The sequence below is a fragment of the Sphaerodactylus townsendi genome, linkage group LG05, assembly GCF_021028975.2.
Source record: "Sphaerodactylus townsendi isolate TG3544 linkage group LG05, MPM_Stown_v2.3, whole genome shotgun sequence".
Lineage (NCBI taxonomy): Eukaryota > Metazoa > Chordata > Lepidosauria > Squamata > Sphaerodactylidae > Sphaerodactylus > Sphaerodactylus townsendi.
Genome location: NC_059429.1, coordinates 134411351 through 134427352, shown reverse-complemented (window position 1 = coordinate 134427352; position 16002 = coordinate 134411351). Strand labels below are relative to the sequence as shown.

The following is a 16002-nucleotide window of genomic DNA, read 5'->3' as shown; positions in this document are numbered from 1 at the left end:
GTCTGTCTGTCTGTCTGTCTGTCTGTCTGTCTGTCTGTCTTTCTGTCTTTCTGTCTTACTTTCATTCTTTCCGTCTTTCCGTCCTTCCGTCCTTTCGTCCTTCCGTCCGTCTGTCTCTCTGAGATCTGATGTGGGTTAGTGGGGGCTTTTTCACATGTTTCACTTTGCCGGTTGTCAGTTCACAAGGGCTGGAATCAATTTGGGCACGGCTGCTCCGCATGGCTGCCTTCCCGGTGCATTTTCACTGCGATGGAGTAAGTTTGTTTTCTTCTGCGCATGTTTTCAGTAATGAGGACTTTCAAGGGAGGGCTCTGTCATTGTAGGTGGTGCTGTGTGGTGTAGCGGTTAAGAGCAGGTGGACTCTAATCTGGAGAACTGGGTTTGATTCCCCACTCCTCCACGTGAGCACTGGACTCTTATCTAGCGAACCGGATTTGTTTCCCCACTCCTACGCACAAAACTTGCTGGGTGACCTTGGGCCAGTCACAGTTCTCTCCGAACTCTCTCAGCCCCACCTGCCTCGCAAGGTGTCTGTTGTGGGGAGAGGGAGGTGAAGGTGTTTGCAGGCCACCTTGACGTTCCTTTCAGGAGAGAAAGGCAGGGAACAAATCCAAACTCCTCTTCTTTTCCGTCAATTAAAAACAACACTAAAATATCAGTATATCGCTGGAGCGTTGTGATAATCGGCTTAGCAGGTTTTCGAAATTCTCATCTTTCATTTTTAAAAAGTGGATCTGTAGTCTTTTCCCTTTCAAAGATAAGCCTTATCTCTGTGAATGAGGGGCTACAGGCTTATTAAAATGAATACTGGGAAATTCATGGAACCTCCCAGGCCTATTGTCACAATGCTCCATTAACATATTGATAGCTTAGTATCTTTCAAAGAAACATTAAGGAAAGAAGCCGCTCTTCTTTTGGGGAGAGGAGAGGAGATGGTTTGACTATGATAGTCCAGTCCTCAAACAGTGGGGCCAGGTGGGACAACCCCCTCGGTGGGACAACCCCCCTATTGGGGGCCCCCTCCCGAACAGAAACAGGACAAGCTAATTCATAATCAGTTTCCACAAAAATATTGATGTAAAAGGGGTCTCAGAAGAACCCAGGGGGGAAAATGGAAACAGGAAACCCAAAATAACCTCTCTTTTTTTGCCGTCAAGTCACAGCTGATTTATGATAACTCCATAAAAGGGTTTTCAAGGCAAAGAGAGTCGTTTGCCATTGCCTGCCTTTGCTCCGTACCCCTGGTATTCTTTGGAGGCCTCCCGTCCAAATACTAACCAGAGTCAGGGCTTAAAATGTGAGACTGGTCCAAGGCCATGTCATGATATATATATATATATATATATATATAAATAAAGGTTCACTAAATGGTCATCTTCTAAGTTAGCAGAACTTTGCCAACACCAGAGGCCGGAGACAGTCAGTCTAGGGGCAAAGGAGCAGTCAACCTTTAACATGATTGGTGAGTTCAACTGTGACTCTAGACCAATGAGAGGCTGATGCCGGGGCGGGGAAAAGTATCCAGTTGGATGTATAAGCAATGCATTGTATATGCCCGTGATGGTGAACCTTTGGCACTCCAGATGTTATGGACTACAATTCCCATCAGCCCCTGCCAGCATGACCAATTGGGGGGACCCTGCCGTCCCCGGCCTCGGAGAGCTGTTTTTATAAGCGCTAAACCAGGGGCGGGGCTTGGCCATGCCCGAGGGGCATGCTGGCAGGGGGCCATGCTGGCAGGGGCTGATGGGAATTGTAGTCCATAACATCTGGAGTGTCAAAGGTTCACCATCACTGGTATATGCTATGCTAAGTTCAGATAGTTGAGATAGATATAGAGACTGAGACAGAGAGTGAGGTTAAGTTCTGTATGGGTTGAACTTGGTTATTGCTAAAGAGTTCTGTATAGCTTAATAGTCTTGTATAGCATAGACTTGTGTAATCTTGCTGTTGGAAGATCCACACCTGGTGCGTGTGTATCCCTTGAAAGGTAGCAGAGTGGCACAGAGGCTAAACACAGGGAAGCTTACCTGGGTACAAACATGTGGTTGAGCTTGCTAGAGAGAACTTCAGACACAAAAGAAAGTCAGAGTCATTTGTAGTTTCTTATCTAATAAAAAGAGTATTTATTAGTGAACTCCATTCTGGATAGAAAGGTGGAGAGATAGGTTCACTATCTAGTCTAATCTAGCTGGATGGAGGCGGATGTGTAGGAGACACATCCTCTCCCTAGGCATGGTGAAGGTAAGAGGTAAAATGGAGAGTGTCTCCGAGAAGAAGGCGGAAGCAAGGGAGGAAGTCCCTAAGAGTATCAGTCTTCATCAAAGGGATAGACTCAGCATGATAGAGTAAAGGTGACAAATTCCTAAGTCCCTATCTAGCCACTAGCTCGCTAGTAAAAACCCCCTCTGTAGGATGAGGCAGGAAACAGCGTACAGTCCCTTCCTTCCAACACTTGCAACTGCCAAAAGTAAAAGCCTTACTATCTTGCGTGGAGAATATTATTTTCCAGAGTGGTACAAGGCTGCAGTGAGTGCAAGAAGACTATAGACCAGAGGTGGCAAACCTATGGCACGGGTACCAGAGGTGGCACTCAGAGCCCTCTCTGTGGGCACGCACAAACAGTGCCCCCCCACATCTAGGCTGGCCTGGGCCACTGGGCTCGGTTATTAGCATTAAACCTAAGACCTAGTTTTGGGGAGGCAGTGTAGGTAACCCTGTTAAGCGCTGTTAAACCCCACTGATTTTCATGTGAAGAACTACAGCACAATCCTTTACCTGGGAGTAAGCTCGGTTGCTGGCAATGGGGCTTGCTTCTGAGGAAACCCTCCTAGGGTCGTGATTCACCTGTTGGAAGAGTTGCACGGTTGCTTCAAAACAAAGCCACCAACTACCACCAAGCTTACTCCCGAGTAACGCACCCCTTGGAGCCAGCCGTTTTTTCTAAACTAAAACCCCAGTATTCAGGTTAAATTGCCGTGTTGGCACTTTGCGATAAATAAGCGGGTTTGGGGTTGCAATTTGGGCACTCGGTCTCAAAAAGTTTCGCCATCACTGCTATAGACCTTCTCATCTTACCAGAGTAGCTCTGCTTTAAACTGTGCTGACAGGCCACTCTGCAAGCTTCCGTGGCACAGCGGAGACCCAAACCCTTTCGCCCGTGTTTATTGGCTCGTGCGGAAAGGGCCCCACGCCCATGGGGGGAATTCAAACCCGGCTCTCCAGGTCTTAGTCTGACACTCTGACCTCTACGCTTCATTGGCTCTCCAGTGGTTGCTCCTTGGTCGTAAATCCGTCTGTTCGCTTCCTTCCCTGTAAAGCGGTTCTCAGATCCCTCCGTCTTGTCATGAGGCTTCATTAATTAATGTTCTGAAGGTAATTTCAGATCGGGGGATAAAAGGTGCCAAATGATCGCGAATGTATTGTTATCAGCCCCGTGATTCACGCCTGAGTGGCAGCCAGGGGCTCTGCGGAATTTATGTTCCGCTAATGCCGGTAATTCGACATATGATAATGTATATCATTTAAATTGCATCTTAATTTAGCGCAAATGAATATGGAAGCATTAGCATATTTCTCCATCAGGCCCAATTAAAGGACATTAGGCAAGAAGTCAGCCTTTGCGCGGAAGGCAGAGCCAGCCGTAGATGAAGCGATCCCTTCCCCCGGGATCTGTGCAGGGATCTCATGCCTTGAAGACAAGAGAAACCCACCAGGGAGCAGGGCAAAGGACCACAGCTCCTTTGACGCAGGCAAAGTACAACGGGTTGCAGCAGGGGGGTTGCAGAAGGGGGGCGGGCTCAGCGGCTGCCCCCCCAAAGCCCAGTGAAACAACACAGTTTTGCAGGCCCTGTGGAACTCTCCGAGGTCCCGCCGGGCCCTAACTGCTGGGGGAAGAGCGTTCCACCAGGCAGGGGCCAGGGCAGTAAACGCCCTGGCCCGGGTGGAGGCCAGCCGCATCATGGAGGGGCCGGGGACCACCAGCAGATTCGCCTCCGCTGAGCGGAGGGCACAACTCGGGACATATGGGGTGAGACAGTCCCGTAGGAGGGGGAGAACTTCAAAACATATGGCGATCAGTGAAAGCAAAGAAGAGAGGGAGCATGGGAAATGTCCAATCAGACCGTGGGTAAAAAAAGGAATAGCCAATCAGAATGCGGGGAAATTGACATGGGTGCAAGGATTGTTTTTGGGATCGTTCCGTTTTTTAAAATTCTCTGTGCTTCAGAGCTTCGTGCCGCTGTTCTCCATGGGTTGTGTACTTGCGGTTTTGAAGATTCAGCCTCCCAAAATAATTTTTAAAGGAACTGACGAAAAATAAACATTTGACCGAGCGAGCTCAGAAAATGGCACCAAGACGGCAGTCCAGGAACTGCAGAGAGGCATGGGAAATGCCTTAAAGAAATCGCACAACAAGTCAAAAGGCTTTGAAAAATGTTTTCGGAATTGCTGAAATCTAGGATGCATTTAAAACCTCCTCAGGCTGGAAATAAAACGTTTTGGGGTGAAAATGTCATGGGATTCCTTGGAGGAAACGGTTTGTTTCCTGCCTGAAAACATTTTAAAGGACCTAGGTCAGCCTGCAAGCTTTATTGCCAGAGGAACACTTGAACCCTGATCATCCCAGCCTGAGACCAGGACCCTAACCACTATGCTACGTTGTCTTTCCCTTAGTCTGACTGGCATAGTTCTACAGCACTATAAGGCATTCTTGACTGTACTATCTGAGACTTTTAAGGAAACAACAACTGAATGGAAAACTCCTGGTGTCCTTTTACCGCTGTGCTATAGAGAGTGTCTTAACCTACTGCATCTATGTATGGTTCTCCAGTTGCATAGTGGCAGATAGGAAGGCGCTCCAAAGGGTGATCACTGCTGCCCAGAGGATTATCGGCTGCCCTCTCCCCTCCTTGGAAGAACTCTATAATTCCCGAAGCCTAAAGAAAGCCCCAAATATTCTGAGAGACCCGTCTCATCCAGCACACTCTCTTTTTGAACTGTGACCATCTGGCAGACGATACAGGTCTATCAAAACTAGGACAAAGAGGCTTAGAGACAGCTTCTACTCTAGAGCTGTGGCGATGCTGAACTCCGCGGCTTCGTGTTGATGTGTTTGGGGCTGTGTAGGGATGGGTGGAGGAAGGGGAAAGTGAGGACGGGGTATGAGTCTGAAAATTGTGTGCATCGAGGAATGGTGCTGTAAATTTCGTTGTGTGTGCACCCTGACAATAAAATGCTTATGCTTATGCTTGAGATACCCTACAGCAGTGGTGGCGAACCTTTGGCACTCCAGATGTTATGGACTACAATTCCCATCAGCCCCTTCCAGCATGGCCAATTGGCCATGCTGGAAGGGGCTGATGGGAATTGTAGTCCATAACATCTGGAGTGCCAAAGGTTCGCCATCACTGCCCTACAGGAAGAGGGAGGCAGAATGAACCCATCTTGACCCCAAAACATTCACCCTTCCCCAAAAGAGGGATAGAAACCTGAGGAAAATGCTAGCCCCTCTGCTTCTTTCTCTTCCTATGCTTGCTCCACCTCATCCTCTGTGGGCAATTCCCCTCCATTTTCTACTTCTACTTGGGGCTCTGAAAACGCCCAAGATTCCACCAGTGTGGGTTTCCCCCCTGCATCTCTGCGCCCCTCTCTACATCCCACAATGAAAATTTGATTGCTTTTCACAGTGTTTTTTTAAAAAATTACTTTATTATATTAGAATTTTGTGTATACTCATTTACATTCAAAATAAATCATAACCTGTTTACAAACCCATCATACATTAAACAATTTTCCGTATTTCATCTTAACATACATTTAAAGAGCTTCCGCACTTACATACCAACTCCTCCACGATAGTTGTTACTTTATTTAGTTATTTATAATTTTTAATACCTCTTTTATTTCTTATACTTCTTAAATTGTATCCAAGATCACATATTTTTGTTTTGACTTATCTTCAATGTATTTAATCCATAATAACCATAAATTCTTGAATTTTCCACTATTCTCCAATTTTTCATATCCTGAAAGTCTTGCAATCTTAACTAGATTCCATTCTATTATCGAAGGAATTGTCTGCTGACGCCAATATCTGGCTAACATAATCCTCGCCGCCGTTGATAAATATTGAAATAATATTTGAAATAATAAATATTGAAATAATAATAAATATTGAAATAATATTATAATATTGAAATAATATTGAATAATAGAATAAGAGGCAGAGGTAGAAAAATAATATTGAATAATAGAATAATATTGAAATAATATTGAAATAATAATAGGGACTGGAGCATAATAAATATTATTATGTCGCCGCGGACTGTGCCGCCGAGTGTTCCTCATGCACGCATAATAAATAATAAATATTGAAATAATAATAGGGACTGGAGCACCTTCCCTATGAGGAGAGGCTGCAGTGTTTGGGACTCTTTAGTTTGGAGAGGAGGCGGCTGAGGGGGGATATGATTGAAGTCTACAAGATTATGCATGGGGTAGAAAATGTTGACAGAGAGAAATTTTTCTCTCTTTCACACAATACTAGAACCAGGGGGCATCCATTGAAAATGCTGGGGGGAAGAATTAGGACTAATAAAAGGAAACACTTCTTCACACAACGTGTGATTGGTGTTTGGAATATGCTGCCACAGGAGGTGGTGATGGCCACTAACCTGGATAGCTTTAAAAGGGGCTTGGACAGATTTATGGAGGAGAAGTCGATCTATGGCTACCAATCTTGATCCTCCTTGATCTGAGATTGCAAATGCCTTAACAGCCCAGGTGATCGGGAGCAACAACCACAGAAGGCCATTGCGTTCACATCCTGCATGTGAGCTCCCAAAGGCACCTGGTGGGCCACTGCGAGTAGCAGAGAGCTGGACTAGATGGACTCTGGTCTGACCCAGCTGGCTTGTTCTTATGTTCTTATGTTCTTATTTTATTTTCATTTATTTGCCTGTGGTCAAACTCTTTTCACAGTGTTGATCTCTTGTCCCACCTCTGCAGGGCCTTGCTGGCGAGGATGGAGTGGCAATTCCTGGGCGTGGCTCTTTGCCTCGGCTTGGTGCCCACGGCCTCCGCGGACTGTGCCGCCGAGTGTTCCTCTTGCACGCTGCACGGCCGGGAGCTAGAGAAGCCCGTCAACCCCTTAGTAAGTCTCCATGTGCCCACAACAGAAATCAGGCAGCTATCTGAGCCCCTAGGGTTTGTAAAACTAATGAACAAACAAACAAACAAACAAATATCTGCTGGTGATCCCACCACTTAGGGGCGTGTCCGGCATGGACCAGAGCTCAGGCCTTTTCCATAGTGATGGCGGATCTCTGGAATGGGCTCCAGCTGGTGTGATGGTTAAGAGCAGGTGGATTCTAGTCTGGAGAACCGGCTTTGATTCCCCACTCCTCCACCTAAGAGGCAGAGGCTTATCGGGTGAACCAGGTGTGTTTCCGCACTCCTACATTCCTGCTGGGTGACCTTGGGCCAGTCACAGTTCTCTCTGAACTCTCTCAGCTCCACCTGCCTCACCAGGTATCTGCTGTGGAGAGAGGAAGGGAGAGGAGCTTGTAAGCCACCTGGAGTCTCCTTACAGGAGAGAAAGGTGGGGTACAAATCCAAACTCGTCCTCCTCTCAGCCTCACTTCCCTCACAGGGTGTTTGTTGGGGGGGAAGGGAAAGGGGGTGGTAAGCCCCTTTGAGTCTTCTTACAGGAGAGAAAGGGGGGATATAAATCCAACTCTCCTTCTCCTTCTCCTTCTCCTTCTCCTTCTCCTTCTCCTTCTCCTTCTCCTTCTCCTCCTCCTCCTCCTCCTCCTCCTCCTCCTCCTCCTCCTCCTCCTCCTCCTCCTCCTCCTCCTCCTCCTCCTCCTTCTTCTTCTTCTTCTTCTTCTTCTTCTTCTTCTTCTTCTTCTTCTTCTTCTTCTTCTTCTTCTTCTTCTTCTTCTTCTTCTTCTTCTTCTTCTTCTTCCCTGAAGAGATATGTGGGAGGTACCTTCCTTGGAGATCTTTGAGTCTCTTTGAGGGGGGGATATAAATCCAAACTCCTCCTCCTCCTCTTCCTCCTCCTCCTCCTCTTCCTCCTCCTCCTCCTCCTCCTCCTCCTCCTCCTCCTCCTCCTCCTCCTCCTCCTCCTCCTCCTCCTCCTCCTCCTCCTCCTCCTCAGGCTGCATCCCAAAAATTTAAAGGTGCCAATGGACATATTTTTCTGTTCCTTCAGACCTTGCTGGCGTCTCTGGTTGCCTCCTCTCCCCAGACCACAGGCAATGGGGGGATGCCAGCCAGAGTGAAGGGTCTCCATATGTCAATGTCTTGCAGGTATGTTCCCTGGAATGCGAGGGCTCTTTGCTGTCGACCGGAGAGTGGGAGGCCTGCAAGAAAGCTCTGAACGGCTTGGCCCCTTTCCTGATGGACGAGCCGTTCAAGAGACCATCCCAGGGGGGCGAAGAGGAGCTGTCCAATCCGGGGGGAAGCCCCAGATCTCGGGAGCTTCACCCCGGGCTGATCAAACGCTACGGTGGCTTCATGAAGAAGCTGGACAAGAGCAAGATCTTCTCGCTGCTGCACGAGAATGGCCATGCCAAGGGCATCAGCAAGAAGTACGGCGGGTTCTTCCGCAAGATGGGAGAGAGGTCGGCTTCTGAGCTGGGCGAAGAGGAGGATTACCTGGGGGGCCTGGAGACCGGAGAGATGGGCTATCCTGGGGACGAGTCCGACGTGGGATCTCTGAAGGAGGAGATGAAACGGTACGGGGGCTTCCTCCGCAAATACCCCAAGAGAGGTTCGGGAGGGCCAGCGGCCGAGGAGGACGGACTGGCTCTGGAAGACCTGCACAAACGCTACGGCGGCTTCTTGCGCAGGATCCGGCCCAAGCTCAAGTGGGACAATCAGAAGCGCTACGGCGGGTTCCTGCGACGTCAGTTCAAGGTGGCCACGAGGTCAGAGGAGGAGCCCAGCGCTTATTCAGGGGAGGTCTCTGACCTATAGGTCCCACCTGCCATAAAAACCGAGTCATCCTCCCATCAGAAACATTTCAAAGAACGGACTGCGTGGATCTTCTGGACCTTGAAACCCCGACTGCAAAACCCTGGAACTCAGCCAAGCAGATACAACCTGCAAATCCGTTAGTGGAGGGAACAGATTGGAAACTGTGGAGCACCTTGATTGGGGGAGGGGGAGGGGGCGGAACCAGGCGTTTTTAGGTTTGGTGGGACCTGAGATGTACCCCTCTGGATTCACCCTCTCTAAAAGGGGTCCCCAAACCTTCTAAGCCTACGAGAGCCTTCGGACTTCTGACACAGCGTGGTGGGCGCAGCTGCAAAATGGCTGCCACGGGAGGCGGAGCCAGCCACAAAATGGCCGCTGTGGCTTACCTTCAGTCACCCAGCGATTCTCCTTGTGCTGTGTTAGCAGCTGCTGCCATCTTGAAAAATTGACACAGCCAATCAAACTTCCAATCCAAATTTCCAGGTAGGCAACAGCTCACCTGGTCTCCCTCGCTTTATAAAAAACATCAGGGGATGGGAAACAATAAACATGTCAGCCAGTTCAGTGGTGCCCATGGATACCACGTTGGGGACCCTTGCTCTAGATAGTAACAATCCTCTTAGGGGATCAAGGTAGCTAATACGTTTTCCCAGAGTGCTAACAAGGGCGTGATGGAAGAATAATTGTCTGTGATGAATATGTTCACCCCTTATCGCTTTTAGAGTGTCTTCCCCGTTTATGAGTATTGTTCCCTTTAGGTGTAGATAACGTTTTTTGAAACACGCAGCTACAACTGTAAAGTGTTACCATGATAAACGGGTGATTTATCGTCTGTGAAATCGCTACGCAAACTTCCAGTCCCCACGTAGCAGCGGTGATGTTTGTACAGCAAAAGCGATCCTTGCCCTCTCAATAGCTGGTTTTATTCTGCAGTTCAAGACCGGCATACGCAATTAAAACTCTGCTTAGAATTGTCAGCCCCAAAGATAAAATAGCTATAAGATAAAATACAGCTAAAACAATAAAATGTGGTTTCCAAATGCTGAAACGGAGTAAATTCGTAATGTCCCTTCAGTGGTCTGAACAAGCCCTTCAGACAGTAGTACCAACATCTTTGTGTGTCCCTGACCTTCTCCTCTGGAGTTGTGAAGGCCTTGCAGATCCTCTGCTTTATTTATTTATTTATTTATTTATTTATTTATTTATTTATTTATTTATTTATTTATTTACTTATTTACTTACTTACTCATTCATTCATTCATTCATTCATTCATTCATTCATTCATTCATTCATTCATTCATTCATTCATTCATTCATTCATTATTGTGTTTTGTATACCACCCTACCCCCGAAGGGCTCTGGGTGGTGAACAACATAAATCACATATATACAATAACCCTTAAATACATTAAAACAATTTAAAATGCAGCAATCAGTAACAAACAATGTCAGCAATAACCCTCATTAAGACCCTCCCAAAAGGGGGGAGAAGCGGGTCCCGTAGGTGGGAAGAGACCCAGAAGGTGAAGAAGAGGAAGAGGAGGTGCCCCTTGCTCCGCCTCTGGACATACCCATTGCTTGGGAGCAAATGGCCACCAGTTTGAGCCAGCAGCAACCAGATTCGGATATACCCAGTGGCGTAGCACCAATGGGGCCAGGTGGGGACAACACCCCGGGCGGAGCAGCGGAGGGTGTGTGGCTATGCCGTGAAGGGGGCGTGGCTGGGCATTCCGAGGGCACTCTGGGCTCGTACCCCATTGCTCCAAAGTGTAGGGATGCCTTTGGTATGGATTTAAAGGGCTGCCCATTGGTGTGTGTGTGTGTGTGTGTGTGTGTGTGTGTGTGTGTGTGTGTGTGTGTGTGTGTGTGTGTAAAACTCTGATTTTGCACCGGGCTCCATTTCCCCTTGCTATGCCTCTGGAGTGGAGCAGGCTATAATGCCCTAGATGCCACTTTGGAATCCACTAGATTCTCCAGGGGAATTGATCACAGCAGGCTGTAGACCAGCAGCAATTCCAGGAGATCCACAGGCCCCTCCTGGAAGCTCAAGAAAACAAAATGAAGGATGCACAACCAAAAGCATATGTGCCACATTGCAGTGGCGTAGTGGTTAAGAGCAGGTGCATTCTAATCTGGAGGAACCGGGTTTGATTCCCCGCTCTGCCGCCTGAGCTGTGGAGGCTTGTCTGGGGAATTCAGATTAGCCTGGGCACTCCCACACACACCAGCTGGGTGACCTTGGGCGAGTCACAGCTTCTTGGAGCTCTCTCGGCCCCACCTACCTCACAGTGTGTTTGTTGTGAGGAGGGAAGGGCAAGGAGATTGTAAACCCCTTTGAGTTTCCTACAGGAGAGAAAGGGGGGGATATAAATCCAAACAAGTGGGAGAAGGCACTTCCTATATTGTTCAGAAAAGTGTAAACAGCCAACATAGGGGCTTGGGGTCAGACAGAATAGTGGTTAAGGGCTGCAGACTCTTCTTCTTCTTCTTCTTCTTCTTCTTCTTCTTCTTCTTCTTCTTCTTCTTCTTCTTCTTCTTCTTCTTCTTCTTCTTCTTCTTCTTCTTCTTCTTCTTCTTCTTCTTCTTCTTCTTCTTCTTCTTCTTCTTCTTCTTCTTCTTCTCCTTCTCCTCCTCCTCCTCCTCCTCCTCCTCCTCCTCCTCCTCCTCCTCCTCCTTCTCCTCCTCCTCCTTCTCCTCCTCCTCCTCCTCCTCCTCCTTCTTCTTTTTCTTCTTCTTCTAAGATAGAGTGCAGACAGGCATATGTTTCAACAGTCAATTTTTATTCATCAAAACAATGCATATTCATATAGTAAAAGGACCACTCTAAACAACACATTCTTTGCATCAATGGCAGAGTGAACATGTCTGAACATAAATTGTTCTACTTCTTTTTGTTAAGAGCAAAAAGAAGATGATTGTGTCTCCAGACAGCTGGTTCCCAGATAAGACTACGTGTTGTCAATTTATGTAAATACCCATCTCAATATCAGATAGAGGATTGTAAGCGCTGAGTAGAAACAAGATCAGCTGTGATCTTCTTACGGAATGATACGTCGGAGAAAAGTAAGCAGAGTTTGAAAAATAAGCAGAGATTTGATTGATTTCGTGTTCCTGCATAGCAGGGAGTTGGACTTGTCGGCCCTTGAGGGTCTCTTCCAAGTTTCCAACTCTATAATTCTATGATTCTATGAAATTACAAGTCCCTCAAATAAGCCATTGGGTGAAACCGGGAGAAACTGCTCCTGTCAGGACAGAATATAGTGGAAAGAAATAGAACTTATTGAATGCAAAGAGACAACAAACAATTTATGCTCAGGCTTATGTCAGAACTTGTGGCTCTAGATGGGGGGTTCCCAAACTTTTTGAGCCAGCGGGCACATTTGGAATTGAATGTAATGATTACGGCCTTAGACCAGCTGTATAAAAGAAATGTATCAAATGGAAAACATATAAACACTACTTCCCATTAAAACATTCACCACATTCATACAAAACTAGCGGGCCCGGCCACGCGTTGTTGTGGCTCAGTCTGGTGAGGTGGAAAAGAAAGAAAAGGGGAAGTGAACAGTTCGAACATGTGTCATTGCACAATGCTTGCAAGGGAAGGGAGGGGCAAGGGGCCCCTCCCTCTCTCCCATTCCCTTGCATGGCATCCGCCCCATCCTTCCCTAACGTTCCCCTTCCTAGGGGGGGGGGAGGGCCATGTCCAGGTGGCGGACCCTGTCTCTTTCACTCCCTTCCCTTGCAGGCGAATTACCTGGCTTAAAACACGCTGGGATGCATGAGCTACGTTGTGTTCAAATTTCAGAGCGTTTGGTCCAGCAAACTCCCTCACCTTCCCCTTCCTCCGCTAGGGTGGGTGGGCCATGTCCAGATAGTGGGCCCCATCTTTTTCACTCCATAAGGCAGTGGTTTTCAAGGAAGGCATGGATGTTTTCCTTGTATCAGAGGGTGTTGCTTTGACGGCCAGCAGATGGTGCTGTTGCGGAACAGAACTGTGGTTCCAACTGTCACAGGTGTGGCATGTACACAATAACTGGCACAGTTGTGACATGTACACAACAGGAGGTGTGGAAACAGTATGGAAACCTGGCCGCATGCGAATGTGACGTTGTGTGAAAATTTCAAAGCAATCGGTCCAGTAGTTTGGGAGATTACCTGTCAGCAGAAAAACGCACTGATAGATTTTTATATATATAGATTTATGAAGTACAAAAATAACCACAATCAGGTACAGCAACAATCAGATACTGACACAGCAACAAAATGGCTGCCATAAAATGGCAGCCAGAGGAGGTGGAGCGAGCCACAAAATGGCTGCGGCAGCTTCACTTCAGTCACACAGTGTACGTAGATCCTTGTGCTGTGGTGGCGGCTGCTGGCAAAGCGACATTAAAAAGATCTGCAAAGCCAATCAAATTTCCAATAGTCTACCCAAAGCCTAGCTGGACATTATCCAGCGGCTTCCTAAAAACAGGTTGTTGTGGGTTTTCCAGGCTGTGTGGCCGTGGTCTGGTGGGTCTTGTTCCTAACGTTTCGCCTGCATCTGTGGCTGGCATCTTCAGAGGTGTATCACAGGGGGAAGTCTGTTATACACTCTCTGTTTAATAAGAATTTCATGGTATGAGCTTTTGAGAGGCAAATTCCCTTTGACAGATAGAAGCCAGAATGAAGTGCTTATATCCCAGTCCAAAGGGGGTAGGAGAGGACAAAATAAGGAACTCGGGTTGCAAACACATAATCCACTACAGAAGCTAATTTTTTGCCCCTAAGCCCCCTTCCGCACCTACAGAATAACATGCTTTCAATCCACTTTCACAACTGTTTGCAAGTGGATCTCGCTATTCCGCACAGGAAAATCCAGCTGCAAAGGGCACTGAAAGTGGATTGAAAGTGGATTATTCTGCATGTGCGGAAGGGGCCTCAGCATTTCTCCTCCGGTCAAAACAGGCTGATTAGAATCTGCATTGCATCTCTGCGTCCTGACGCCCTTCTCTGAAACACCCTTCCGACCTTCTGACTGGAATATAAGGACTACCATACTACGTCCTTTACTGTTTGCAGCCAAAGGCTATTACAATATAGAACCCTGACAATTAAAATATGTCAATATAAACAATATGTGACAACAAAACACTATATAAAAGAGTAAAGCAACTATAATGTCATCCTGAGCTATACTGTCTGAATGTCCAATCACTAAACAAATGTATACATTAGTTATTTAGAGAGATGGGTTTAGCACGGTTTGGATATAAGGACTAAGAGATCTCCATTCTCACAATACTAGAACCAGGGGGCATACATTGAAAATGCTGGGGGGAAGAATTAGGACTAATAAAAGGAAACCCTTCTTCACGCAACGTGTGATTGGTGTTTGGAATATGCTGCCACAGGAGGTGGTGATGGCCGCTAACCTGGATAGCTTTAAAAGGGGCTTGGACAGATTGATGGAGGAGAAGTCGATTTATGGCTACCAATCTTGATCCTCTTTGATCTGAGATTGCAAATGCCTTAACAGACCAGGTGATCGGGAGCAACAGCCGCAGAAGGCCATTGCTTTCACATCCTGCATTTGAGCTCCCAAAGGCACCTGGTGGGCCACTGCGAGTAGCAGAGAGCTGGACTAGATGGATTCTGGTCTGATCCAGCTGGCTTGTTCTTATGTTCTTATGTTCTTATGTTCATTCTCACTTGTATCTGATGACGGGATCCTTGAATCTCAAAATGTCATACCCTGAGAATCTTGTCAGTCCTGGACTTGAATCTACCCGTTCCAGAATGTGTACGCCTCTGCAGACTGTCTCAGAAAAAGATGTTAGTAGGGTTGTATATTCCTCTGGCACAGAACTCAACATGTCGGACCTTCTTTGTTGTAGAATGGCCCACCAGGGTCCTAGCGCCTACCTAGCCCAGCACGGCAAGTATTGGTGATAGTCATTCAATGAACTATAAATGCTCTTGTTTCAAGGTACCATGTTCAATAACGCACAAAACAATGGTTTTGACAAAGGCAGTGCATGAACATGAATGATAATGGGGTGCTGTGTGGTTTCCGGGCTGTATGGCCATGTTCTAGCAGCATTCTCTTCTGACGTTTCGCCTGCATCCTCTTCAGAGGATCTGACAATAGGAATGGAAAGCAAGTGGAGTATAGACACTGTGAGGTCAAAAGGTGAGGCCCTCTGAATGGAGTAGCCTGGTATGTGAGACACAAAGAAGTCTGTAGCCTGGGAGTAACAATGAAGATAGCAAGGTCAATAGGTGAATGCATCTGAATAGAAGTATCCTGGTCTTTGTTTCCTTTGATTGCTGTTGTCTATAGTTGCCCTGCGTTTGTGTGGAGCTGATTAGTCACTGTCTTGATTCTAGAGTTTTTCAACACTGGCAGCCAAATTCTGTTCATTTTCATGGTTTCTTCCTTCCTGTTGAAGTTGTCCATGTGCTTGTGAATTTCAATGGCTTCTCTGTGTAATTGTAGTGTAGTGTACACTCTGTGTAGTGGTTGTCAGAGTGGTCCAGAATTTCTGTATTTTCAAATAATATTCCATGTCCAGGTTGGTTTATCAAGTGTTCTGCTATTGCTGATTTTTCCAGCTGAAATAGTCTGCAGTTCCTTTCGTGTTCTTTAATTCGTGTCTGAGCGCTGCGTTTGGTGGTTCCTATGTAGACTTGTCCACAGCTACATGGTATGCGGTAGACTCCTGCAGTAGCTAGAGGACCCCTCTTATCCTTTGCCGAATGTAGCATTTGTTGAATTTCCATTCCTACTATCAGATCCTCTGAAGATGCCAGCCACAGATGCAGGCGAAACGTCAGGAGAGAATGCTGCTAGAACACGGCCACACAGCCCGGAAACCACACAGCACCCCAGTGATTCTGGCCGTGAAAGCCTTCGACAATACAATGAATGATAATTCTCATATTTGTTCAGGACTGTATTCTAATACAGAAGCCTATGATTTTCTTGACCACTGCATCTCTCAGCTGATCATACTAACATCTTTCTCTGAAACACT

At 47.0% G+C, this 16002-nt stretch overlaps 1 protein-coding gene across 1 annotated transcript; it reads left to right on the top strand.

Annotated features, from left to right (window-relative positions):
• The first annotated feature begins 7024 nt into the window (after positions 1-7024).
• On the top strand, positions 7025-10019 carry PDYN (prodynorphin). The gene is made up of 2 exons (XM_048495847.1): positions 7025-7153; positions 8314-10019. Exons 1-2 carry the CDS (start codon positions 7025-7027, stop codon positions 8980-8982), a joined length of 798 nt encoding a protein of 265 aa, XP_048351804.1. The 3' UTR covers positions 8983-10019.
• The last annotated feature ends 5983 nt before the right edge of the window (positions 10020-16002 follow it).

Excerpts from the sequence above, each read along its gene's own strand:
- PDYN (XM_048495847.1), top strand. The coding sequence starts at position 7,025 with ATGGAGTGGCAATTCCTGGGCGTGGCTCTTTGCCTCGGCTTGGTGCCC. Across the intron at positions 7,154-8,313 it reads AGAAGCCCGTCAACCCCTTA|GTATGTTCCCTGGAATGCGA; the intron begins GTAAGTCTCCAT and ends AATGTCTTGCAG.